The sequence below is a fragment of the Sturnira hondurensis genome, unplaced genomic scaffold (genome assembly GCF_014824575.4).
Source record: "Sturnira hondurensis isolate 20B ecotype Veracruz unplaced genomic scaffold, ASM1482457v3 Scaffold0014854, whole genome shotgun sequence".
Taxonomy (NCBI): domain Eukaryota; kingdom Metazoa; phylum Chordata; class Mammalia; order Chiroptera; family Phyllostomidae; genus Sturnira; species Sturnira hondurensis.
The window spans coordinates 4,678,451-4,705,484 of NW_028087485.1; the positions used below are offsets into that span (position 1 = coordinate 4,678,451).

General features: G+C 45.8%; 1 protein-coding gene across 1 annotated transcript; it reads right to left on the bottom strand.

Moving 5' to 3' along the window:
• Positions 1-12,215: 12,215 nt before the first annotated feature.
• DUSP5 (dual specificity phosphatase 5) lies at positions 12,216-25,153 on the bottom strand. Its single transcript, XM_037063962.1, has 4 exons — positions 24,550-25,153; positions 19,682-19,830; positions 15,866-16,085; positions 12,216-13,138 (listed from the first exon to the last, which is right to left on the bottom strand). Exons 1-4 carry the CDS (start codon positions 24,926-24,928, stop codon positions 12,732-12,734), a joined length of 1,155 nt encoding a protein of 384 aa, XP_036919857.1. The 5' UTR covers positions 24,929-25,153; the 3' UTR covers positions 12,216-12,731.
• Between the last annotated feature and the right edge of the window lie 1,881 nt (positions 25,154-27,034).

Consider the following 27,034-nt stretch of genomic DNA (forward strand, 5'->3'; position numbering starts at 1 on the left):
CAATGCTCTTATAAATGTTCGAAAGAGCCTAAGGGCACATTATAGCCATTCTTGGCTGCAGGCGCCTGTAGGAAAGGGGGACTTAGAAAGAAACCCAGCTACGCAGCTCTGTCAGCCCTGTCCACTTATGAGGGCAGTGACTAAGAGAGACCGCTACCCAAAGGAGGACATGTGGCTTGCTGTGGAGCTGTAGGCAGCTGGGGACTCAGTGACCGCCTAGTATTATTTCATTTTATTAAATTTATTGGGGTGACATTAGTTAATAGGGTCATGTAGGTTTCAAGTATACATTTCTATGATACACGATCTGTATATTGCATTGTGTGCCCACCACCCAAATGTCCAATATTCTAACTGGAAGGAACCCCCAAGACGCAGAAGCGAGGCCATCCTCATACTCCCTACACTAGACGGTTATTATACAAACCAAGGATCTAGAAAAATGTTCCCCTATTTTTCAATCTATTTAAAAGATAATCAACTGTTTAAAGCAAAATGGATAACTTATTACAAGGTTTATAACTTATGTAGAACTAGATTCAATACAAGAGTACAAAGATTAGGAAGGGTGACATGTAAAATATATTATTACAAGTTTTTTTGTAAGTAGTGATATACACAAAGCATTTTGTAGGTAGTGATAAGTTAAAGATGTGTATTTACCTTTAGCATGACCATTAACAACAGCAAAATATGTATAACAAATAAGCCAACAGTGGAGAAAATATGCAATTATAAAAAATACTCAATTTGTCCAAGAGAAGTCAGGAGAAGAGGAAAAAAGGCACAAAGAACAGAGGGGGGAAATAAAACACAAATAGAAAAATAGTAAATTTAAACTCAACAAAATTAATAATCACATTAAAGGTTAGCAAAGCAAGACCCTACTATAGTCTATGTACAAGAAAATAATTCTATAAATACAGATAGGTTAAAAGCACAACAAAAAGACGTACCATGCAAACACTAATCAAAGAGAAAGCTGGAGTGCCAACAGCACTATCAGGCAATAGAGACAACGGGACAAGGACTAGTATCAGAGAGAGAAAGAGGGACATTTCACAATGGTTAAGGCGTCGATTCACCAAGAGGACATGTCAACCCTAACAGTGCAGCCCTAACAGAACTCAGAACACATGAAGCAAACACTGATAGAACTGAAAGGAAAGACAGGCAAATTCCAATTTTACTTGAAGCCTTCAACCTGTATTTTTCAGTAATTGATGGAAAAGTAGACAGAAAATCAGTAAGGGAATAGAAGACCTGAACAAGATTATCGATCAACTTGACCTAATCGACATTTCATAACACTCCACCCCAAAGCAGCTGAATACACAGCTGTTTTTCAAGTGCACATAAACCATTCACCAAGATAGACCATATTTAGGGCCATAAAGTCAGTCTGAATAAAATTAAGGAATTGAAACCACTCAAAATATGTTCCCTAACCAATAAAGAATTAAAAAAGAAATCAATAATAGGATGATATCTAGAAAATCCCTCAAATTTTGGAAATCAATCAAGCAAATCCAAAACAAATTACAAGGGAATGTAGAACATATTTTGAACTGAATGAAATGAAAACACAACATATCAACATTTGTATGACACTTAGAGAAAAAAATTATAGCTTTAAATGTTTATATTATAAAAGAAGAAAGCATAGCACCAATGACAGATTTTTTTTTACCTTAAAAAACTATAAAAAAGAGCAAATTAAACCCTAAGTAAACAGGAGGAAAGAAAAACAGAGTGAAAATCAATGAAGTAGAAAATGGACAAATAGTACAGAAAAATCAATAAAACCAAAGAACCAGTTCTTTGAAAATACAAATAAAATTGATAAATTTCTAACCAGAGTTATCAGGAAAAAACAGGAAAAGACAAATATTACTAATGTCAGGAATGAGAGACAGAATACCACTATAAGTGCTGAGACCTTAAAATGATAATAAGGAAGCATCTATTAACAACTTCATGCTACATAATTCAGGAATTTTGATGAAATGAACAAGTTCTTTGAAAGACACAGCCTACCAAAGCTCATTCAAGAAGAAATAAGTAACTGAAATAGCTCCATACCTACTAAAAGAAATGGAATTTATATCTAAAAAGCTTCACAAAATGAAAATCTCAGGCCCCAATGACTTCACTGGTAATGCTACAAAATATTTAAGGAAAAAATAATACCAGTACTATTCAGTCTCTTATAGAAGGTGAAAGGGGAAGAAACTCTACCCCAATCATTTTATGAGAACTGCATTATCACAAATATATGACAAGAAAAGAAGAAACTACAGACCATACCCCTCTTACACATAGATACAATAATTTATAACAAAATACTATCAAGTCAAAACCAGGAATACATTTAAAAAACACTATAATTCATAGTAGGTGGGGATTATCCCAGAAATGCAAGATTTGATCAACACTCAGAAACCAATTCATGTAATGACATTAAGAAAACAGCTCCCTGACTTCCATCCAAGATGGATGCGTAGGTAGACACACTGTGCCTCCTCATACAACCAAAAGAAGGACAACAACAAATATAGAAATAAAAAAACAACCAGAACTGACAGAAAATCAAACTGTATGGAAATTAGACAACCAAGGAGTTAAAGAAGAAACATTCACCCAGACCGGTAGGAGGGGCAAAGACGGGCAGCTGTGGAGGAGGGGACTCGTGGTAAGGCAGGGGCTGGTGGAGTGGGCGGTCCCACATTTGTGTGCAGATAAACCAAGAGGAACAACTGGGGAGCGAGACAGACCACACAACCCAGGGTTCTAGAGTGGGGAAATAAAAACCTCAAAACCTCTGACTGAAAACACCCTTGGGGGTTGTGGCAGCAGTGGAAGAAACCCCCAGGCTCACAGGAGAGTTCATTGGAGAGACCCACAGGGTCCTAGAACACACACAAACCTACCCACCTGGAAATCAGCACCAGAAATTCTCAATTTGCTTGTGGGTAGCAGGGGAAGGGACTGAAAACTGGCAGAGAGCAGAGCAAGCAGGCACTGTTCCCTCTCAGACCCCTCCCCCACATACGGCATCATAGCAGAGATCTGGGTTGCCCCCCGGCCCTTGTGAAAACCTAAGGCTCAGCCCCTTCTATGTAACAGGCATGCTGAGACCAAAAAAATGGTCCAAATGAAAGAACAGATCAAAGCTCCAGAAAAAATACAACTAAGCAATGAAGAGATAGCCAACCTATCAGATGCAAAGTTCAAAACACTGGTAATCAAGATGCTCGCAGAATTGGTTGAATATGGTCACAAATTAGAGGAAAAAATGAAGACTATGAAAAATGAAATAAAGGAAAATGTACGAGGAACCAACAATGACAGGAAGGAAACCAGGACTTGAATCAATGGTTTGGACCAGAAGGAAAGAAGGAAGAAATAAATAGTTAACCAAAACAGAATGAAAAACAAGAATTCAAAAAAAAATGAGGAGAGGCTTAGGAACCTCAAGGATATCTTTAAACATTCCAACATCCTGCCCTGGCTGGTGTAGCTCAGTGGCTTTAGCATGGGCCTGCAAACCAAAGGATTGTGGTTCGATCCCCAGTCAGGGCACATGCCTGGGTTGCAGGCCAGTTCCCAGCAGGGGATGCACGAGAGGCAACCATACATTGATATTTCTCTCCCTCTCTCCTTCCTTTTCCCTCTAAAAATAAATAAATAAAATCTCAAAAACAAACAAACAAACAAAAAAAAAACCCATTCCAACATCCAGATCATAGGAGTGCCAAAAGAAGAAGAGGAATAGCAAGAAATTGAAAACTTATTTGAACTAATAATGAAGAAAAAATTTCCCAATGTGGCCAAGAAAATAGACTTCCAGGAAGTCCAGGAAGCTCAGCGTCCCAAACACACTGGACCCAAGGAAGCACACACCAAGGCACATCATAATTACATTAGCTAAGATTAAAGATAAGGAGAGAATCTTAAAAGCAGCCAGAGCAAAGGGGAGAGTCACCTACAAAGGAGTTCCCATAAGACTGTCAGCCGATTTCCCAAAAGAAACCTTGCAGGCAAGAAGGGGCTGGAAAGAAGTCTTCAAAGTCATGGGAAGGCAAGGACCTACATCCAAGATTGTTCTATACAGCAAAGCTTTCATTTAGAATGGAAGGGCAGATAAACCACTTCCTAGATAGGGTCAGGTTAAAGGAGTTCATCATCACTAAGCTCTTATTATATGAAATGTTAAAAGGACTTATCTAAGAAAAAGGAGAAGATCAAAAATATGAGCAGTAAAATGACAACAAAATCACAATTATTAACAACTGAACCTAAAAAAAAACAAAATCAAAAATGAACTAAGCAAACAACTAGAACAGGAATATAATAACAGAAATGGAGATCACATGGAGGGTTATCAGCGGGGAAATGGGAGGGGGAGAGAGGGGGAAAAGGTACAGAGAATAAGTAGCATAAATGGTAGGTAGAGAATAGACAGGGAGAGGTTAAGAATAGTATAGGAAATGTAGAAGCCAAAGAACTTATATGTATGACCCATGGACATGAACTAAAGGGGGGACTGTGGGTGGGAGGGGATGTGCAGGAGGAAGGAGAATAAAGGGGAGAAAATGGGACAACTGTTATAGCATAACCAATAAAATATATTTTAAAAAGAAAGAAAACAGCCCCCTTTACAATGGCATGAAAAATATTTAGGAACACATTTAACAGCAGAAATATAAGACATGTACACTGAAAACTACAAAGCAGTGTTGAAATAAATTAAAGAAGATCTAAATAAATTAAAAGACATTCCATGTTCATGGGTCAGAAGACTTAATATTGTTAAGATGGCAATACTCCCACGAACTGATCTACAGATTAAACACAAAGTGTATAAAAATCCCAGCTGCCTTCTTTGCAGAAATTGGCAAGCTGATATTAAAATTCATGTGAAAATACAAGAGACCCAGAAGAGCCAAAACAACCTTGAAAAACTAGAATAAACAATTGAGAAACTCACACTTCCTGATTTCAAGATTTACTACAAAGCTACAGTAATCAACATAGTGTGGTACTGCCATAAGGATAAAAAGATCAATGGAATATGTAAATAATTCTTAAAAATAATACAACAAACAGCTTGTCTGAAGAAAATTTTTAACAAACATTTTACCTATGCAGATATATGAAAGGTCAATAAGTATTGGTTTGACCAAAAAGTTCATTCTGTTTTTAAGTAAAAAGGTACATTTTTCATTTTCACCAATAACTTTCTTGAACAATATATTCATCGTTTTGTTCCACTACTTTCTGCCATCTTTCAGGCAACTTCATAATTCTATCTTCCCAAAACTTTTTTATCTTTTTGAACAAAGAACTGTTCTAGGTGCCTTTGCAGTCTTCCAGGTAATTGAAATTTTTTCCATTAAAAGAATTTTGTAAAGACTGAAATCAATGAAAGTCTGAAGGTGCAACGTCTGCTGAAAACAACAGATGAATCAGAACTTCCCAGCCAAGTTGTAACAGTTTTTGCCTTGTAATCAAAGAAACATGCAGTCTAGCATTATCCTGTTGGCAGATTATACATTTTCTGTTGACTAATTCCGGATACTTCACTGAGTGCTGCTTTCCGTTGATCCAATTCGGAGCAGTGTTTGGAATTAACTGTTTGGTTTTCCAGGAGGAGCTCATAATAGAGGACTCCCTTCCAACCCCATTATTTACACATCACCTTCTTGGGATGAAGCCTGGCCTTCAGTGTGGTTGGTGGTGGTCCATTTCGCTTGCCCCATGGTCTCTTCCATTACACATCATTGTAAAATATCCAGTTTTCATTGCCTGTCACAATTTGTTTTATTTAAAAGGAACATTTTCATTACACTTAAGTAGAGAATCATAGGTAGAAATAAGGCCAAGAAGGCTTTACTCACTGAATTAATGGGGAATCCAAACATCAAAGCAATGAACAGAACCAAGCTGGTGTAAGTGATTTTCAGTGCTTGATTTGGATACATTGAGCATGTCAGCTATCTCCCATATGGTATAACATTGATTGTTCTCAATTAAAGTCTTCATTTGACGGCTGTCAACTTCAACTGGTTTACCCAACTGACCATGGAGCATTGTCCAGTGAGAAATCTCCAGCACAAAACATTGCAAACCTCTTTTGACACATTCGATCAGTCATAGCACCTTCTCCAATACCACACAAATGGTTTTTTTGCATTTCAGTTACATTTTTACCTCTCTTGAAATAATAAAGCATAATACGCTGAAAGTGTTGCTTATTTTCTTCCATCTCCAATATTAAAATGACTACATAAAAATCCACCAATTCTGGTTTTTTAAAAAATCCATGCTGATATGACAACTGTCACAATACAATCCAATAAAATTGTTTCAAATGAAGTTAAAGACAACTAAGTGCTACTAGAGCCGTCTTACAAAAAAAAATGAACAAACCTTTTGGCCAACATAGTACATGAAATAATTCTGAACATTATTAGTAATTATGGAAATGCAAACTGAAAAATCCAATGACATACCACTGCATAATACTAGAATAGCTTAATTAAAAAGAAAATGGACAATACCAAGTGTGAGCTAGAATGCGAGCAACCAGAGCTCTCCTGCATTAACAGTAGGAAAGCAAAATGGTATAATCAACTTTAAAAAACAGTTTGGCAGTTTCTTATAAAATTAAATATATACTTACCGTATGTCCAGAAATATACTCATGAATGTTTATAGCAGCTTTATCCATAAGATCTGAAAGCTGGATACAACCTAAATGTCCATCAAAGGGTGACCTCTAAACAAATATTGGCATATCCATATCATGCAATATCATTACAATAATAAAAAGGAACGAATTATTAGTACTCATGACAATATGGATGAATCTCAAATGCATTATGCTTAGTGAAATAATCCAGACTCAACACCTATATACTACATGCTCTTATTTATATGACATTCTAGAAAAGGTTCAATTAAATTGCCAGAGGCTGGGGTGGGGAAAGAGGAGCGAATGCAAAGGAATACAAGGAAATCTGGGAGGTGAATAAAATAGTCCCTATCTTGGTTGTGGTGGTAGTTACATCACTGAATATGTACATTTGTCAAAACTCACTTAACTTAAATTAAAATGATTGACTGTTGTACTATGTAAATTATACCTCAATGAACTTGATGTTCAAAAAGTATGGACACCATTAATGCCCACTGTGAAGTGCTCTGAGAGGGAGGCATATATGTGCCGGGAGAACATTTAATATAGAACCCTGAAATCTGAGAAGTCTTCCCAGAGGAAACAAAATCATGAGTGAGGTAACTAAGGAGGCTCAGAAATGGGCAGGTGAAGAAGGGAGGGATGAGGCAGAGGGAGGGGTGTGTGCAAAGGCCCCGAGGCCCAAATCCTCTCCACCACAGCCTTTCCAACAGAGACCTCACTCCTGCTTGCCCACCCCTCACAGCAGTGGGTAGCTCGCTGCTGCAATTATTGTAGTGAATAATCATGACCGCTACTCACTGAGGACTTATTATGTCTTTACCCTCCTACTAGGCAATTATTTCTCATCATGTTTACTCTTCAAAATTGTTACCCATAAGGTAGATTCACTTAGTATTCCCCTTTTATGGATAATAACTTCAAGGTTTAGAGAGGTGAAGTACTTTGTCTAAGTCCGTACAGCTGGCAAGTAGCAGAGCCAGAATTCAAACTCAGGCTGTTGAAACCCCAGCCCAAGTTCCCAGACACTACACTACACGACTTCAGTTAGACACACCATTGGCTCCACCCTCCAGGCCAAACATCACTCACTACCTTTCCCAACCCTTCTTCATAAACAGTTTCAATCCCTTCATCGCCCAGTATTTGTAAACACACTGGCTTGTCCATGTCCCACTTGAAATTCAGCTCCCAAGTCTAAATTTAATAATCTTGGAAGAAGGTTTGAAAAGTTAATGAACTATTACAATGAGATCACTTGAAATCCCGCTCCGAAAGACAGATTTCACAACCCCATTTAAGGTACTCGGTATAGACATGAAGACATGTAACTGAGGAGATTTTGAATTTCTTTTCTGGGAAACGGAGCAGCACAGGGAAAAAGAGTACGTCCTTGGGAGTCCAGTGCAAGTTGGGTACCTTGGCTTTGACATTCACAGGGTGTAGCCGTGCAACCTGGGCTGGGTGTGTAACTTCTCGGTTTTCTCCCCTGTAAACACGGCTAATACACCCACCCTGCAGGACTGTGTGGAGCTTAAATGAGAGAGCACATGCAAAGCACCCAGCACATAGCTTGCCTCAAGTAAGTGCTTCTTTTTTTGAAGATCTTCTAAAAGGTCCTAAGCAGTCGAGTTCCTGGGGATCTGGCAGCTATGCTCCCCGATTCTCAGTCTACTGTCCTTTTCCTTGAAGGCTGGACATAACGCTCTCGTTTTCCTACCACAGAGTCACACTGGAGGCTTCCCCATCTGGGCGGTTTGTTCCTCTCCAGCAGCACATTTTCTTCTGGCTATTAGTGAAGCTGAGAATGAGAAGTGTACAGACGCTTCAAGGGTCTATTTTAAGCTCCCACCTAGTGGTTTCTTGGTTTCTGTGAACTTTATAAGTGGATGAGGTACATGTGCGCACAGGAAGGGATCTGAGCTGCTACTATAAATAAGTACTACCAGAATTTACATTTATGTACCATAATTGATCCCCTTAGGGCGCTCAGTGGAGGTGGGACAATAGGGGTAGGGATGAATTTTACTGTGCATAGGCTATACATCAGTTTTCTGGGACTTCCTATCAAAAACTCAGTCTTCTGGTGGTTATTGGGCACTTTGCATGACACGTTAGCCAAGTATGGGGCAGGATCTCCACCCCTTGTAGCTGATATTGCCCCATCTACAGCCCCAGCTCACAGAGTCGGAGGTAGGCAGGCGTCTGAACTTAGAGGAAACGGATTGGTCCAAAGTGGACACCTGACCCAAGGGCAGCCCGCCCATAGGGCTGTCCAATGAGGTGAAGTGGTGACATGAACTCTGACCAATAGGGGAGCAATAATTAATTCTAGAAAGCCTGTTTCCTCCAGGATTGGGGAGGACGTTGGCAAATGCCATGGGGTAAAGGATGCCCATGTGCAGAGGGTAGTATGGGCTCTGAGACAGAGGGAGAGCAGCTTCTGATTTGGACAGTTTTTCATTGCCAGTTTGTCATGCATTCACTCCTTCATATGACCAACATTTACTGAACACATACTATAAATCAGTCCTTGTGATGGGTCCCTCTTGAAACACAACACAGTCTCTGCTCTCCTGGCATCTCTAGTCTGGAAAAGATGCATTGATATGACAATCACAGATAAATGAACAACATTTAAGCCTTGGTAAAATATGAAAACGAGATATCGGTAGGGAACTGTGAGAGAGAGAATGGTGACATTACCCTAGTCTGGGTATCTGGGCGGGCTTCCCTGAAGTGAAGTTTGAGTTGAGATGTGAAGGACAAGTAGGAGTTATTTCATTAAAGAGGGAGGTGTAAGGTATAACCTTAAGGTATAAGGTCCCATAAAATTGCCAGAAGTAGGCTAAAAATTTGGTTCTGGGTTGCTTAGTGGCCTGCGCAAGGAGGGAAAAGGGCAGTCATGAGCTCTGTGGAGTTCAGAAGACAAACCACCACACACTGAGAGAGATACATACAGCCTTTCAGGGCACTGAGATCTGGGGTGCATGTTTCCCAGTCCTCGCACAAAGGAGACCCCGGGGTCCACAGAGCTCCTGCCAACACCTTGGTGCGAGGCTGCTCATATGTTGCTTGCCCGTCAGGCCCAGTTCTGGAGCTAGGATGGACCTGAGAGGAAATCAGAATAGCGGGGAACTAACACCACTGTGCTCCAGACACATCTCTACCTGAAACGTTGCTGGAGGCCCACAGAGGTCTTTCTTCAAAACCTGAGCGTGAAGAAACTGGAAAACACCAACTTTAATCCCCCAGCCAGCCCTGGAAGCCAGTGTAAAGTTGGTCTTGGCCACCATGGAGCTGTAATTGATGAGGAGACTGTTCAGGGAGGGAGAGTTAGAGCCATGCCCGCCTGTGGGGCTTCACTTGGCTTACCCTCCAATGACTCACTGGCTTATGAGTAATCCTCACAGGCCTGATTTAGAGGACTTACTCACCCTTCAGAGAAAGACTTTAATGCAATAAAGCAAATGTCAGCAAGTGGGATGAGGCTTAGCACATCACCCCAGCTTGTACCCAGCTTCCCACTCCCCGGTGCTCCCAGCTTGAGGCCCCTCCCACCACTCAGCACCTGGACAGGCCCAAACAATGGGCACGCTCCCCAGACATGTCACTAAGCTGAGCACTGGCTCAGAGACATGAAACCAAGGAGGGACCTCAAGCAAGAGCTGGACCAAGCCCTGGAGAAATTCAGTCCAGAGAGGCTGGAGATTCATTCCAAAGCTCTGGACTTGGGGGTGCGTGAGGACTAGAACCCAAGACTTCCCCTCCCTGTCTAGTGTTCTTCCCTCCACTTCCCTTCCATGGAAGCCCTGCTTAGATTATGCAGATGAGGGGCATGGGCTGGAGGAAATGCTGTCTCCTCAGTCTGCCTGGCACTGTTATTTAAGGGCTTTCCAAGCAAACTATGGGAAGGAAAGGCATGGGGAAAACAAGGCCTCAAGGAAAGCCTTGGACATTAAGATGTTTAGAAAGAGGTGGGCTACCCTGGGCTGAGGAGCCGTCTTGGTATTTGCTGACATGGTGCCTGCCAGGGGAGCTGGAGGCCCCAGAATCTAGGGGTGTGGTTGGAATCCTCATGCCAGGCACCAGCTGACTGGGGTGGCATAAATCCCAGCCAGTTTCCTGTTCCCTCTGATTAGGAAACAGGCCCCAAAAGTTAGACTGAGGCTGGAGTGGAGGTATAGCCAGCTGTAGGGAGACACCAATACAAAGGAAATTACTCAGAAGGCAATTCCATGCCGCCTTGGATTTAAACCTACTCCTTGAGGGATTTACCTGGGAACTCCTGAGATTATATGGTAGAATTAGTCCAAGGGTAAAACAAGGTGGGGCATAGGGCGCAGGCACTTAAGGTGAATCTTCACCTAGTTCACTTCCCCATTCCTTGGCCATTTTCTCAACCTTTTTCTGAGTGTCTGCCACGTGCCAGGCACTGACAGCGAAAGGCTGACCACAAGCGTGGCGCTCAGGTTCGCTGGAATCCGAACCTCAAGTTTTCACAGACTTGGGGATCATCTACGTCAGTCGACTCATTTTATAGATGAAAAATCCAAGGTTCAAGTTGAACTCCTAGCCTGGGCTCATAGGAGCGAAGGGCCCAGAGAGAGCAGATGTGCTGACCATCTCACCGTGGCCTGCACACAAGGATTTCTCTTGCAAGCGAGCTTCGGAAAGCTTCTCAATCGGAAGGCATTATGTTCTGTATTGTTACGTCACTAGCTCATGAGCAGACGTAACAGTCTATAGCTGCAATTCACCACCCATCACCCTCCAGTGCCTTTGGAAATAATACTCAGTGAAGCTGGCTGGTTTCCCCCTAAACGGATTTATTTGTCCCTTACCCCAATTCACCAACATGGAGAAGTTTTCTTCTCTTTTTACTATTTTTATTTTATACTATAAAAAACGACAACAACAACAACCAGTTACATACTGCTTCTCTTCACATTCGTATGGATTTTAAGAAATTATTGCCTTTCCCCTGGAGAAATAATCTACAGACAAAAAAGAAGTAGTACCACACTGTGAAATCTGCAAATCCTAGAAGTCAACAGCTTGAAGACAACCCTCACGGGTAGGAAAAAACAAGTGTGACAAGAGACGAGACAAGCACATATAAGGACAGCAAGCTGGGGAAAAGACTGTCAATAACACTGACCCGGGCAGCAGATACCCTTTTTCTCCTGGCATGCACTGCCACCACCTCAAACGGGTGATTTTTGGTCTATGGTCTAAAAACTCTTCAAAAGGACACAAGAGTTGCTTTGAGTAGAGGTGCAATGAGAAAGGTTCAAGTATGAGTAAGAGTCATGCCAAAGTCCAAAGTCAGGGAAGAACCCACAGTGAAAAGGCAACCCAGAAATGTCAACGTCTTGCTACTTCAACAAACTGTCTCCATGGGACCCAAGAGAGAATCTCAAAAAGATATGAGAGTTCAAATGGGCATATATACATATACATATACATATACATATACATATACATATACATATACATATATATATATATATATATATATAGTCCCTATGAACCCTGGAGTGTTACTTTCCTGACTAGATGATCAGCTATTCCCTGAAGCGACAGAGACAGGTACGAAGACTGCCAAAGTTAAAAAAGTAAGATGGAAATTGTGCTTCCTTCAGAATGAAGTGGCTTCATAACTGCCTTTTCTTCCGGTCTAGCAACTGCTTTCTCCTAGGTTGTTGCAGGTGTTTATTGCCTTACGCTTGAAATGAAAAGGCGAACTTTGAGGTGCCAGGACTGGGCAGTCCTGAGAGGGCAAGGGGTCTGGAAGTACAGTAGTTAGCACAGGCTGTGCTCTTGTGATGGCTTGGCCTTCCTTCAGTTCCCGAGAACCTATCCCCGAGGTCAGTCTGAAATTCGTTTGCAAGCCTGGTGACCCCTCACCATCCCACTGGGGTGGTGGGACAGAGCGGGGTCTTCAGTATTGCACAGGTATGAAATGTCCACGAGTTTAAAAAACAAAATCACAGTTGTTCTTGGGGCTGGGCGGTTGCCCCATCCAGTTCTAGCAGGATGTGGCAGTGGCCATGGGGCCCCTGCTGAGCTCTGAGACCGTCGAGTGGGTGGTCACTGGTGCCAGCACTGAGGTAGGGAATGTGCAGTAGGAGGCCTGCATGTCAGGGCTCAGTGTCTGCAAATGGGCTATGAAGGAAGAACTGGCTGCCTCCCCTTGGCAGGAGGGAGCCTGAGGGGTGGGCGTGGAAGGCAGGATCTCAGATTCATACTGCAGGAGCTGGCCCATGAAGCCAAAGTTGGGTGAGACCACACTCCTCCTCTGCTTGATGTACTCGAAGGCGTCCTTCAGGCGAAACTGCCTGGTCTTCATGAGGTAAGCCATGCAGATGGTGGGTGAACGGGAGATCCCAGCCTCACAGTGGACCAGGACCTTGCCTCCCTTTTCCCTGACACAGTCTGGAAGAAAAGACAGTGGGAGTTGGGATTAGAACCCAGAGACAATGCCGAACACAAGAATTAAACACAGAATTGACCTAATTATCAAACTGTCATGCCTGCTCAACCGCTGTGGTCCTACACTAGGCTTCTGCCAGACTGCAATCCCCACTGGTGAGGACAGAGCTTTTGGGGTCCCACCAGAGTCTTTTGCCACATAGGACCTTTCTGATCCTTAGAGGCTGCTTCCCAGTGCTCCAGGACACTTGCACAGATTCTACCACGGAACGTTCTAGATCTGGGGTAATTCCTTCCTAAGGATGCCATCTTAACATGGATGGGCTTCTAGAGGGCATTGGAAAAGGTTTGAAATTGCATGAAAATTTTCATCAGGTATGTGCATTTTTCAGAGCAGGTCCCAGGCTCAGACTGACTTAGAAAAGCAATTCCTGTCTCTTCATGTCTGAGTATAATGGTGATGAACTAGTCCCCATCTTGGTAGATGCCTCCTGGCCTCCCCAGGCACCCTGTCTAGCTGTGCCAGGGCAGGACACTTGGCCCAGCTCCCAGGGTTCCTACTACCAAACATACAACATGTAGTGTATAGCCACTAATTGTAGCCCTGGCTGAGTGAAGCTTACTAGGCGGAGGGCATAAATGGCTTTCGCAAACTCCATCTTGCACAACAATGGGAGTCACTACTACAAAGCTACCCCCGTCAGTTGGTATTCTTCAGCTCAGTATGACAAAAGGGAGGGTGCCCTCCTTTTCTGTTCCACTCCTATCCCCCAAAGAGCTACAACTGTTAAAAATGGGAAGGGGTAAAAGGTTAAACATATAGAACACATCAAGTAAAAATAAAAACCACAAACTACAATCTTTCCAAGTCCCTCTCTTGATACTAAAGAAACAATTACATCACAGGAAGTTAGATGTCCGTGGCACACGGCAGCCATGATATGCAAAAACATTTGAGATTTTTGAAGGGCAAATAAAAAGTCAGCCCTCTCTCCCACCTTCCTTCTCAAGTTCAAGGAGCTTGCAAATGAATCTGCAAGAGCTAAAAGATCAAGTTTCTGAGGAGTCAGGAAGGAACACTGGAGCTTCCCCATCTAAGGACACCCTGCCATAGCTCATTAGAGGTGCTCCCAATTCAGTCTCTGACTCAAAAGAAAAAACAGGCCCTGTAAATTCATTCAAATGGGACCCCAAGTCCCTAGGATTAAAGGGTCGTGACTCTCATTTTCCTTTGTTCCTCTCTTGGCCTCCTTGTAGTCTAGCTTTTCATTGGCCCAATGGCACATCCAAAAGAGCAGAAGGCCTAGAGTGCACTGCATCTGGATCCCACTCTACCCCTCGGGGCTTGCTTTCCATGTGGCCCTCCTGTGGCCTTGGAAGGGGTCAGGGCATGGCTCAGCCTCAGTCCCTCCTTCCACCAGCAGGGCAAGGAGCCTGGGGGAAAGCATCCTGTGCTTTCAAAACACCGTGGGTGGGTGTGGTTGTGTACACAAACAGACACAATGCACACACAGGATGGGGAGGGAGTTTTCTGAGACGTGGGGGCGGGTTTCATGACCTCACTGAATAGCTATCAGGCTGAGAAGGGCAAGGTACTCCCAGGGAGAGGGAGAACAGGTCAAGGCTTTCCCACCCTGACCCCAGCATTTGGGCTGCCTCTCTGAGGCTCCAAAGGGACCGTCTCGGCTGAGAGGCTCAGAGGAAAAGGAGGAAAGGCCTCCAGTGAGTTTCTCAACAGTTCCCCCTGGAACAGAACTTGTGTGTGATGACAGAGAGGGCCATTATGTGGCTGAAAGGAGCCCTCTAATTGCTACCTGCACTAAGTAAGTATTGCTATGCCCAACACATGCCTTTTCCCTCCAAGATCCTTCAGAACAAGATACAGGAAAATCACACCTCAGCTGCAACAACCATGCCATGTTCAAGGGGAAGGACTCCAGAACGAAAGGCAAGACCATTTGGTTCAGTAATGCTGCTTGCAAATTTGAGGCAGAAAAAAAGTCGGCTCAGCCTCCAGGGAGAAAGATGGGAGAAAGAGAGGATGTCCAATGGGAGAACAATCAAGCTACATGGAGGGGCTGGAAATCCAAGGCCCAAGGGAACAGACAGTGAACAGAGGTTACCAGGCCTACACAACAGAGTAAATGATAACTGATTCACAAAATTAGAAAAAGGACGCAAAAGATGCCACCCTTTCCGTGCACAAAGCGTGGAGCTTGAGTCAGGTGCTATCTGTAATCCAAAATTAGCTAGAAATGCAAAACAAATTGCCCCCAAAGCAGTTTGCTAAAAAGTATGGAAAGCTGCCGGGGCCCTTGGGGCTTCATGCCTAAGTAATCCTCTCTCGATCCTTCTGTTTGCTTTTAAAAATATCCCAACCAAGGAGAAGCACAGATAGGATGATTCTCCCTCGCCTGCTTCCCTTGCGTGGAGATTTCGCACGGATGCACTACGCTTCCCACCCAGTTAGAAACCATAACAAGAATGGCAGTGAGTATTGCCATGAAACTGTATTAACTTATCTTGCGAATTAAAGCTACTATTAATAGCAACTCAAACCTTCCCTGCTGCCTTTTGTGTGACTGCATTTCCCGGCTCCAAATCTTGGTGGCTACATATGGAACACACTTTCCTTCTCCGCAAAGGTGGCCACCATCAGTACATCAAAATCCAAGAACTTGTGTCCCTACAAGGTGCCCATAACAGTTGAGGGGGAATGGCTGAACCTACCAATGAAGTCTATTGCTTCTTGAAAGTGGGAGCTAATGTCAGCTGTGTGGCTGTCTTCCACGGGGATCCATTTGTAGTGTAGGTGGCTCATGCAGGCCTCAGAGGTCCGCCGGGAGACATTCAGCAGGGCCGTGATGTGCAGGTTGGCGAGGAACTTGCACTCGGAGGCATGGTAGGCACTTCCAAGGTAGAGGAACGGAAGGATTTCAACTGGGCCGCCCTGGAAGCAGGGGCAGAGGACAAGCAGGAAATATTGGATCAGCCTGCTCACTTGAGGAAACAAAACAACCCAACCTATTTGTTTTAAGGTGGGAGGTTCCCCGCCTGGTTTCCAGGTAGAGAGTTCAGAGTCAAGGCCACTCAACCAAGAGTTGAGTGAAGCCTCCCTCCTGGCAGACTCTCTACCCTACATTACTGCCGGTGACTCAGTGACAACAAAGATTTCTATTTTCTTACACATATCAAGGAGGTAGGAAGGGCCAGGAGCCTCCCTGTGCTGACACAGATGAGGAGCAGTGTGCTGTGATGGGGGAATATAGACACCTGTGTTAAAGTTCTAGCTGACCTGAAAGCACAGGGCAAGCCCTTCAACTTGGGACAGCTTTGGTGTCTTTCTAGATAAGACGGAGAAGGGTTCAAAGAGGTGAGTACTACCCCTCACAGTCTTGACGTTTTGCATAGTGTATTTCATCAGACCCGGGACACCGCCGATCATAAGATGCATCCATTTTCAGAGATGTTAAAAATGCGCTCCCTCTCCCTCTACAAGCATTCCTGTCAGAAATGAAAATATCCACTATCTACCCAGAATCCTCAAACAAGGAAAAGCTGTTAGGCCAGGAGCAGAGGGGCTTCTCCCATTCACAATCTTCTTCATGTGGGGCAGAAAGTTTTGGTGAGAGAGGCCTACATCCTCTGCCTTTTGGGAGATCATCCAAACCCCAGCCTTCTGGTTAAGGAGGATCCCCATTGCAACTGGAGACCACCCACCCCAAGGCAAAGCGAAAAGGAATTGCTAGCTGGTCAGACTCTGGCAGCTTTAACATTTCCTGGACTCCGTTCTTCTTTTCTCATTCTGTTGCTGTTGGCAGCTGCTGGCTCAGAGGCATCCCACCTCTGGTCACTGGGTCCACTGCACTAGGCAGGGGCTCCCAGACCCATTCTTGCACCCACCTCCAACCAAGGCTCCGAGCCAGACAATTAACTTTAGGGGCCAGCCTCCCAGGTACATAAACAAATACTCTCAACCTTAAGAAAGGAAGGGAGGAAGAGAGGGAAGGAGAGAGGAAGAGAGGAAGAGAGAAAGAAACAAAGGGAGAAAGACCTGTGATAGTTGGCACAATGAAGGCCCTGGAGATTTAGAGGAAAACAATGGGCTGGAGGGACAGTGGCTGTATCTTTGGGAGCCTCTTCCATATCATCCATCCGCTTCCTGCGTTTCCATTTCCTGTCCTGGACTAAGAGTAGAATGGAAGCTCTGCCAGACCCATAATAGGAAAAGGGCCATGAGACAAGGACCAGCAGCAGGCAACTCACATCCCCCCACATGTAGTGTTTGCTTTTCCTTTCCAGAGAAGTCAAGTGTTTAAGCAAAGACCAGTTTGGCCACTTGGAAGAAAGTTTCAGAGCAGTGCTTTCCAACTGGTGTGCCACAAGAATTTTTAAAACACACAGTACCTGACATTTAATCAGGGCCACTGACTTCTTTTCCCTTAGATTGTCAAGTAAAAAAAATGACAACAGCCAACACAACAACAGCCGGCTTCTGTGAATGCCCTGTCTTGACCCATAAGCACATAGCTCACATAATAGAATTGCATTTTATTGGTCACATCTCAAAATAAAGCTGCATCTGATTGGCTAATACTTGGTACCAGGAATCTATGTACAAATACAGCCACAGTGATGTTTAAAATAGTCACTTTGGGACAAAAAAGTAGTTATTATTATTATTATTACTTGTAAACCAATCAAAGTTATACCTATTTTTTGTCTCATCAGCAAAAAATATATGTTTTAGTGTGCCACAAAATTTTAGTTAACTAGTTTATGTATGCCACGAGATGAAACAGGTTGAACATCACTGTGGTAGAGGATTTTGCAAAAGGTAGTAACAGTAACAACCACTGTTTTTATGAGGACTTACTATGGCCGGCCCCTGGGCTCACCACTTGGGGTAGAGGTCCCCAGGGGAGATCTCATCCTCACTTTGGTGCCTGGAAACCGCAGACACAGCAAGCCTGGGATCCTATCCAATTTCTCCTGGAGCTTAGCCCAACGTATCCCTGAAACCACGTTTCTTTCCTTTTCTGAATCTTCTGTTTAGACACAAGAGGAAGCAGCCAAGGGCCCTCAGAAACCCCAAAGATTAACACAACCTCGACTGGCTTCTAGGAAGTAGTGCTAGGGGTTTCCCCAGATGAACCCTGGAGACAGCAGGGCCTCCCCGGTCCTCCCCATGGGCCAAAGGTCTGCAACGCTTTAACGTCCTGTCAACTCTTGTTTCTCTTTCATTTTCTGAGAAGCAAGGGGGGAAAATACAACCCAAACAACAAACAAAAATAGAAATCCAGCTCAGCCGGATGCCCATGGCTTGTAAACTGAGGGTTCATTGAGTATATTTTTAATAAAGGAAAACAAACAAAATAAAACCCTGGCACCTCGCCAAGCTAACAGGCTTCCTGACCTATGATCCCACTCAAGGAAAGGTCACCTGACTTCACTTGGAATTTATCCCCAGAACTCTCTCTGCTCGTGGCAGGCAGCTGGCATTTCTAGGCAGCATCTAGAAATCTTCCTTATGATTTTGGATGTGTTAATATTCGGGGGAGAAATTTTGAAAAGCTCCTCCCACAAGTCAGGTGCTTAGAAGAGAAGAGCCCTTCTCCAAAAGAAGGTGTGTGGAAAACAGAACGAGGTCCTGAAAAGAACCAGAGAAGGGAGTTAGAACTGGTTCCGGGTCTACATTGCCAGAGAGCCAGCTGCAGGCTTCTCCGCCAAGGCATCACCTCACCAGCTGTAGAACAGCTTTTTTTTTCTCTGTAAAGTGGGAAGGTGGGTTTTAGTATAGATTTTGGTTTCTGCTAGTATAGATTTTGGTTTCTGCCAGATTTGAGCCCTTTCCTGCCTTTTCCTCATTCTCCTCCCATCTACATTATGTCTCCTTTATTGAGCTGTCACAAAGTACAATTCTTTGAAGGAAAAAACCCCACACATTAGTAGCAATATATAATCCTCTAGTACCTCTTGACCTCCTCTGGTTCCAGAATTAACGGAATTATAAGCAACAAAAACCCTTAGACAACTCTGCTCAGCCATCCACACCGGAGTTTCTCTACAGCCATCCTTCTACGTCCCTCCACCCCACGTCACCTCAGTTGAAACCCACCAGTGAGGTGCTGGGCTGGCGTGCACTAACTGTAGAGCATGAACAATGACAGAGAAGCTCAACACAGGAAGCCTGAGAGTCAGCTCTGAAAAGTCTTCAGGGAAACCTAAACCAATATTTCGACGCTTCTCTGCACCTCCCAGGCCAGCTAATAATAATGCATTGTTCACTTCCTCTTTTCTCCAGAAGCTGTCAAGCATCCTGTGGCTCATTTGCTCTCGTCAGCTTGTTTGCTGGACGGAAGCCCATTTACTCTTGGATGGAAACTCAAGTTGGCAAGCAACAGAGGCTCTCTAAAGCTAGAGGCTCTGCCAAAACCCTGATCCACAAGAGAAGCAACTGAGGTTGCTGAGCTGGGAGAGGAAGAGTCGGGGTGCCGAGGAAGGAATGGGGGCCAGGGGCCATGACTACACTTCCTCACCACGTACCTGGTCATAAGCTGGCCTGTAGCTGATGCTGAGCATTGGTTTCCCACACTGGCTGACGAGAGCAGTCTCGTTTTCAATCTTCTCTTGTGAAATGGGTTTTACGTCCACGCAACACTCGGGATATTCTGAGTAGAAGGTCTCATATCCCCCTACAAAAAAAAAACAAAAAACAAAAACAAGACGGACATAAGCATCGATTTCTGAGGCTATCAGAAAATGCCCACAATTAATCAATACCCTGAGTGTGAAATAGTCAAAAATATTAGGCTAGTATAGATTTTGGTCATGTGAAAACTTGAGCCAAACCAGCTAACAGTTTTACAGTATATAAACAGGTTCTACATACACACACAGACAAGCATACACTCTTCTAAAAAGCTATAGGCCAGAGAGGCAATAATTAACTTTGTGTGTCTATCAGAAGCAGCTTACACTGTGACAGGAAATATAGCTGACTTCTGACAAATATTAACTAAATCCCTCTAGAAAACAAAAGCTATTTTGTCTCTTGTTATCTAAAATGCAGGTGTGATTATGCAGAATATCATTAATTTTCAAGAAGAAAGAGACTCCTAAACTAGTCCATTTCATCCCCAGCCTGACCTCTAACTGAGATAATAGAGGAAACCCCCTCCATTCATAAGAGAATGGAGGTAATATGAGATTTAAACTCAGGGTAATAAATCAGCTAAGAACACGTCTAACAATTCTCTCCATAGGTCCAATCAGAATAATCAATCTAGGCTATTACCTTCCAAACAAAACTGGAGGATTGGTGCCTTCTGAACTTAAACCACAGCCCTAACAAGTAAAACCTTTCCTAATCAACCTTTCCTAAGGGTAGGTGCCCTTCCTTTAAATTTCCTTATTATCCTTCCCTCCTGAGCTTTCTGTTCCCCACATGTCCTCCAATGGATTAGTCAACTACTGTACTGACAGGTACAATTCTGTAAAAACACTTAAAAATATTTTATTTATATTTACAGAGAAGGTAAGTGAGGGACAGAAACATTAATATGCAAGAGATATATTGATTGGTTGCCTCTCCTACGCCCCCAACTGGGGATCTGGTCCGTAACCCAGGCATGTGCCCTGACTGGGAATCGAACAGGTGACCTTTTGGTTTGCAGGCCTGTGATCAATCCACTGAACCACACCAGCCAGGCACAATTCTGTAAAATTTCTTAATATTACATTTAAACTTTTCCAAATGGATCACTTAAGGTAAAATCTGAGTATATGTATATAAAAATAAGCTTTTTTAGGGCCAGTATACCCAGTGGGGAGAACCAAGTAAAAACCTGACCTCTGAAGCCTCAGAATGCTGAGGGATGCTGGGTGAACAGGTGGCCTGGCCTGGGGAAACCCTTTGCTTCCAATCCAAATCCAAAAGGACCAAAGGTAATTCTTACAGCCTCCAAAGAAAAGAAAGAAAGATAAAAAGACCTGCTTCTATCTTTTCTGGCCCAGAGAATACATCTGGGTGTCAAATCATCAATTAACAGTATGCATTCTGAGGCCATGTATTCTCCAAAAGCCTCCCTTCTTCTTTTGTCTTTTGGTTTTGTGATCGCCCCACAGTAGAGCACGTGGCAGTTTTTTAAGACCCCTGCAGTAGACAAATGATTAATGGATTACATGGCAGTCTCCAGCTCCCTCCGAACAGCCCATTCCTCGAGTGAGTCATCTTGCCATTACTGCTTCCTCTCGGCTTGCTGGAACTGCCCCCACCCCCATTTCATACACCCAGATCTCCTCTGTAGTCACTTCAACGAACAGCCCACTGGGCCTCCCTAGATGAGCTTCTGGTCCTCCACAGTGACCACGTTCCTGGTCATGATGACAGAAGGCCATGCCAGCAGGGGATGGAGGTAGTGGCTTAGTGTACCAGGTATTTGTGGCTTAATGTACCCCTCCCCACCAACCACCGCCCACGGCCCCCTTCTCTCCTAGGAGGCAGAGAGAAGCCAGACTTACACTGACCCAGAGCCTCCTTGGAAGAGGAAGTTAGCAAATCATTTCCTGTGCCTGTGCCTCAACATTCTGGGTTCCAGGAGACAAAATGAGTGATATGGTATGGGAATCTAGAGAAAGAGTAGCCCAGGCCCCCCCAAACATCAGGAGAAGGCTTGGGAAACAGAAGCCTTCAGGCCACTGCATCCCTTGACTTTAAATAGAGCACTTAAGAGCTGACTGCCAGGAGAACAGAAAGGAGGTGCGGGTGTAGGCTGGGTCCTGAGTGCCTGTTGACAAAATAAGACAGGCAGACAATGAGTCTCAGTGTAGCTGCAGGACAGATAAACAGGGCCCTGCCTCTTCAAGCTGGGGTCAGGAGGAGTCCTCTAGATTAGATGGTCTCCATCTCTCACCCACTCCCATCAGAGGCGTGGAGAGACAGAACATTCCTCTCTGGTGCCTCACTTGAGAGCCTTGGCAAGTCTTTTGGCTGCTTCAGCCTCTTCAGAGTGATTCTGTGTTTGATCACCATCACATTACCAGGGGAGCGGAGCAGAGTGCACGGACGCTACATATAAATATGCACGACAAGGCCATTCGATCATCAACTCACGACTGAATACAGGTCTTTTGGGGGGGCGAGGGCTAGATTAAGGGGGTACAGAAGGCACTGTTCCCCCTAAAATCTGAGATACCACTAGATTAAATCTGAACTCATATGTGGACATGAGTCAGGTAAGGAAATAAAAATTTTCTTTGGCAACAACTTTAAGTTTAGTAGTGTTACAAGCAGAAGTATCAAGCAATTTTTACTGAAATTTAAAATACACATAACTTTCAACCAGGCAAGCCTCCAAATTTACTGAAACATAATTCACGTGCAAAAACATTTGGATAAAAATATACTCCACCACATTGTTTCAAAGAGTGAGGATGGCAGCAACCTATTACTAGGGGACTGGTTTTAAAAATGAACCAGCCGTGAATGGTGTGGTTCAGTGGGATGGGTGCTGTACTGCAAAGTATAAGGTCACTGGTTTGATTACCAGTTGGGGCACATGCCTGGGCTGTGAGCAAGGTCCCCAGATGGGGGCGTGAGAGAGGCAACCAATTGATGTTTCTCCAGCACATCAATGTTTCTCTCCCTCTCTTTCTCCCTTCCTTCCCCTCTCTCTAAAAACAGATAAATAAAATATTTTCTAAAAAAAAGTGAACTAGGCACGAGTGCTCTGAGATGAACAAGTCTCCCAAGATCTAGTTGGGTGAAAGGCAGGGACAGGAAATGTACAAAATCGTATTTTTCAAGGATATTCATGAAAAATTAAAGATGAACAAGAAATAATGGTTCTCTCTGGGGAAAAAACTGGGTTCTCAGGGTGTGCAGAAACCCCCCTTTTCATTGCACAGCCTCCAAATGTGGAGAACCAGAAGCTCCGAAAGGGTGGGGAGGCCGTGTTCAAATTTTTACATATGTGTGTTTCTTTCATTTAGACACATTTAAACATTAATTCTCCTGAGATGGAAGTCTACAGAACTACCTACTTCCTGTGGCAACAACCCCTAAACTGTCAGCACGGCCCCACTGGAGTGGGGTGGGGAGCAGAGTTAAAGACCAGGAGGGGTTTCCTGGAGCACATCTTTCATGCTACTGGGGAGGTGGAAGTAAGAACAAGAGACAAAAACCACATCAGGAAGAGAAATCAGGGGTCATGTGTGCAACCTCTGCAAGCTCGGAGGGCATCCCTCCATCATCAGCTGGGCGCTGAGTCTGGCTGACAAGGAAGATTACCATCATCCGCCTTTGTCATCTACTTAACAGGAGCCAACACGGGCGCTAATAGAGGTGGAAGCTTCAGGAATCTCCTGGCCTAGAGGTGTGCAAAATTCCCCAAAGTGCAAGGTTTTAAAACAGGGCCCTTACTCTCACTCAGCTCACGCACCTGCGTTCTGAACTACATCACTGGTACATCTTAAGGCCTGGGCTTTCGGGTAGGCAGGGCTTCGGGGTGTGGCCTGATCTGAGCTTTCAACTCTGCACTGCGGGCTAAGGACTCAAATATAAGACTGGAGGGAGCTGTTATAGGAAATAATCCAGAAATAGATGCTCTGGCTTTTAGAGTTAATCACCCACCCTCCACCGGAAATCAAAGTCATCTCCTCAGCAGGTGTAACGGGAGGCTCAAACCAAAAGCGACGGAATGCCCTCCACCACCTCTCCTGGGTCTTGGCTCGATAGCCCACCGGCTCGGCTCAAGACTCAGGATGATCCCAGGACAAGGGAGGGCGGAAGTGAAAAGGGTGGGAAGGCTGTTAGCTCCAAATCAAGCTAGAGAAAGGCCTGGAGAAGGAAAGGGGAGGCCGGAGGAAAACAATAAAAAGCAATAAAATGAAAAGGAAAGGAAGGGGAGGGACTCGCCAGGGTCAAAAAGGCAAGAGGGGTCAGTGAAGACACAGCCTAAAGTATGTTAATTGTCCAGGCGGGAGGAGTGGGGACAACGAGGCGCCACGCTCTTGGGGGTGGTCGCGACCAGCCGATCCCGCCAGATACGTCTATGTCTGAAACGCTCAGAGCCCAGGCTCCGCGGAGGCCGGCGAAGCCCACGCCAGGATCCATGGCCCGCGCCCAGCAAGGGCTGACAGTTCCCAAACTACTAACAAGCAGCGTCCCCAGCTGCGTAGCCACCCCACCCACCCAGGGGGACAAGCTGTCAGGCGCTTTCGAGGAACGCGGGTGGGGAGAGGGAAGCGCTAACCCCGGCAGTGCCCTTCCGAGCGCGCGTCAAGCCCGGGTGCAGACTCCGGCAGGTGGAGACTTCCCGTGCTCAAGAGCCGAGGAGGGCACCTCGCGTGCGGAGCCTGGGGCCGCCCAAGGGAGAGGGGTGCCAGGGGACAGTCGGCCCCAACGCGCTCACCTTTGAGGAAGTAGACCCGCGGGCCAGCGGGAAGGCAGGCGAGCAGCGAGGTGAGCACGACGCGCGCGGCACTCTCCTCGCGCAGCTTCTGCCAGTGGCGGCTGCCCTGGTCCAGCACCACCACGGCGGCCACGCCGCCTCCTCCTTCCTGCAGGAGCCGCGCGCGCGCCTCCTCGTCGGGCAACACGTAGCGCGCAGACACCGCGCCGCCGCGGGCTCGCCGCAGCACCACGGAGTTGAGGTTGACGTTGAGCGAGCCGCGCACGCTGGAGGCCGCGAAGGCCAGGTAGGGCCGGCAGTCCAGCACCACGCAGCGCGCCGCCGCCTCCTTGCGGAGCATCTTGCGCAGCTGGCGCCCGTCGAGCGACGTGACCTTCATGCCGCCGCCCAGCGGCCCCTCGCCGCGCAGGTGCTCACGGCCAGGGTGCCCACTGGCGAGGCACAGAGAGGGCGGCCCGCGGGCCTGCGGCCTGCCTACGGAGCCCGGCGCCCGAGCGGTCGCTCAACTCTTCTTTCCCGCCCCACAGTTCCGCGCCTCGCCCGGCCACTCGCCGCCCCAGAAGCCGGGGATTCCGCCCGCAGCGCCTCGTCTTAAGTGGAGTGTGAGTCCTGTGACGTGGCTGCCCATATAAGGCCGAATATGGGTGTTTCTCCGCCCCTTCGGCTTGGGCCACGCCCCTGGGGGCCGGACGCGCGGGGAGGGCGCCGAGGATTAGTCAGCCGAAGAAAGAGGAAGTGGGAGGCTCCTCCCTTGTGCTCTCTGTGGCTTCGCGGAGAGACTCACTCGCGCATCACCAAGGGCCGCCGGTGTGGTGTCAGGGACGCCACGAGGCCGGCATGACCCACGCTGTGCGGGAAGAGGAGGAAGCGGAGGAGGCCTGGTCCGCGCTGCGCTATCGATCGGGCTTTGAGTTTCGTAGACGTAGGTTCGGAACCTGCTGGGGGCCGCACCAGGCACGGCGCTAGGCAGGGCTAGCGGAGCCCTGGCCAGTGCCCCCAGATGAATCAGAAATTCTGATCAGAATTCTGATCCCCGCCGGTCTTTACGCGTGAAATGACGTGACAGTTGGGATTTGTTTCAAGGGGTGGCTTTTGGATGAGGTGGGATAGGACTTGTTTGTGTTGGTGTAGTTGGAGGTCGGTTATGGGAACTGCGGTGTTTGTTACACTGTTTCTCCACTTTTCTGTGTGTAATTTCTCACAATAAAAGTACCTACCAATAAAAACGGAGAGCGAAGAGCAATTAATCTTCCCAAATGAATTCTCTCCTTAAAGGGTAAACAATCCTTTTCTCTGTCACACTCCAATAATCATCAGAATAATTGTTTTCCGAGGAGCCGTTTTATGGCCCCCGGAAAATCTGTTGTGAAACCAGCTACAGCATCATCATACATCCGTTGTTGAAGCTCAGTCCAGCCAACTGTCCAGGTGGCTTCTGGATTTGGGGGATTATGTGTGGATCAAGTACAATCTCAGGCTGTTTGCCCCCACCAGTCCCTAGCAGATTCGGGCTTCCCATCCTCAGTCTTAGGGAACTGGACACAATTCACCCGTTCAAGGATTTATTGAGGGTCTGCTTTTGGCCACGTTCTGCTAGCTGCAGGGACACCTGTGAGGGAAACACGTCTCCACCCTCATGTTGGAGACCCAACTATTATTTTATTGTTAGCTCGAGGTGGGAGGAGCTGCTTAGTGGAAAACAGCCTGCCTCCGCTAGAGGGGCTAGTTAGTCTACTGCCCTCATCAGGGAATGGGGTTTTTAGAAGGAAGCAGAAATCAAATTCTGAAATCAGACGCAGTCAGCTGGCAGGCATTGCCCTGGGTCACAGCTGTGNCAGGGACACCTGTGAGGGAAACACGTCTCCACCCTCATGTTGGAGACCCAACTATTATTTTATTGTTAGCTCGAGGTGGGAGGAGCTGCTTAGTGGAAAACAGCCTGCCTCCGCTAGAGGGGCTAGTTAGTCTACTGCCCTCATCAGGGAATGGGGTTTTTAGAAGGAAGCAGAAATCAAATTCTGAAATCAGACGCAGTCAGCTGGACACCTGCCAGCAGGCATTGCCCTGGGTCACAGCTGTGCTCAGCTGGAGGTGCTGCCCTGCCAGGGAGGTCTTAATGGAGATGTGATGGGGGGGGGTGTTCTTTCTCTTCTGGGGTTATCTGTGCCAGCCTTCCCTGAAATCTGCTCTGCCAGTGTCCCCAGGGACAGCCGCCCCCAGACATCTAGCCCAGAGACACACAGGTGTGCAGCACCTACATGGGAGGCTCTGGATTGGGTGCTGGACACCAAAGCCTGCAGGACTCACGGCTCCAGCTCCCACCAGCCCAGAGAGGAGGCCTGGCCCAGCCCCAGGCCTAAGCTCCTGTAGTCAGTGTGGAAGACCATCCAGGGGGTGTGTGTGTGTGTGTGTGTTGGGGGGCTGGGGGCAGCTGGAGAAAGCCTCTCAGAGCAGAAGAGAACAAGGCAAACTGAAGAATAAACAG

Bases quoted from the DNA above. Each gene is read 5' to 3' on its own strand.
- DUSP5 (XM_037063962.1), bottom strand. From the start codon at position 24,928: ATGAAGGTCACGTCGCTCGACGGGCGCCAGCTGCGCAAGATGCTCCGC. The intron at 19,831-24,549 runs GTGAGCGCGTTG...TTTTTTTTGTAG, and splicing joins GCGGGTCTACTTCCTCAAAG to GGGGATATGAGACCTTCTAC. The intron at 16,086-19,681 runs GTACGTGGTGAG...CCCTGCTTCCAG, and splicing joins ACAGGCCAGCTTATGACCAG to GGCGGCCCAGTTGAAATCCT.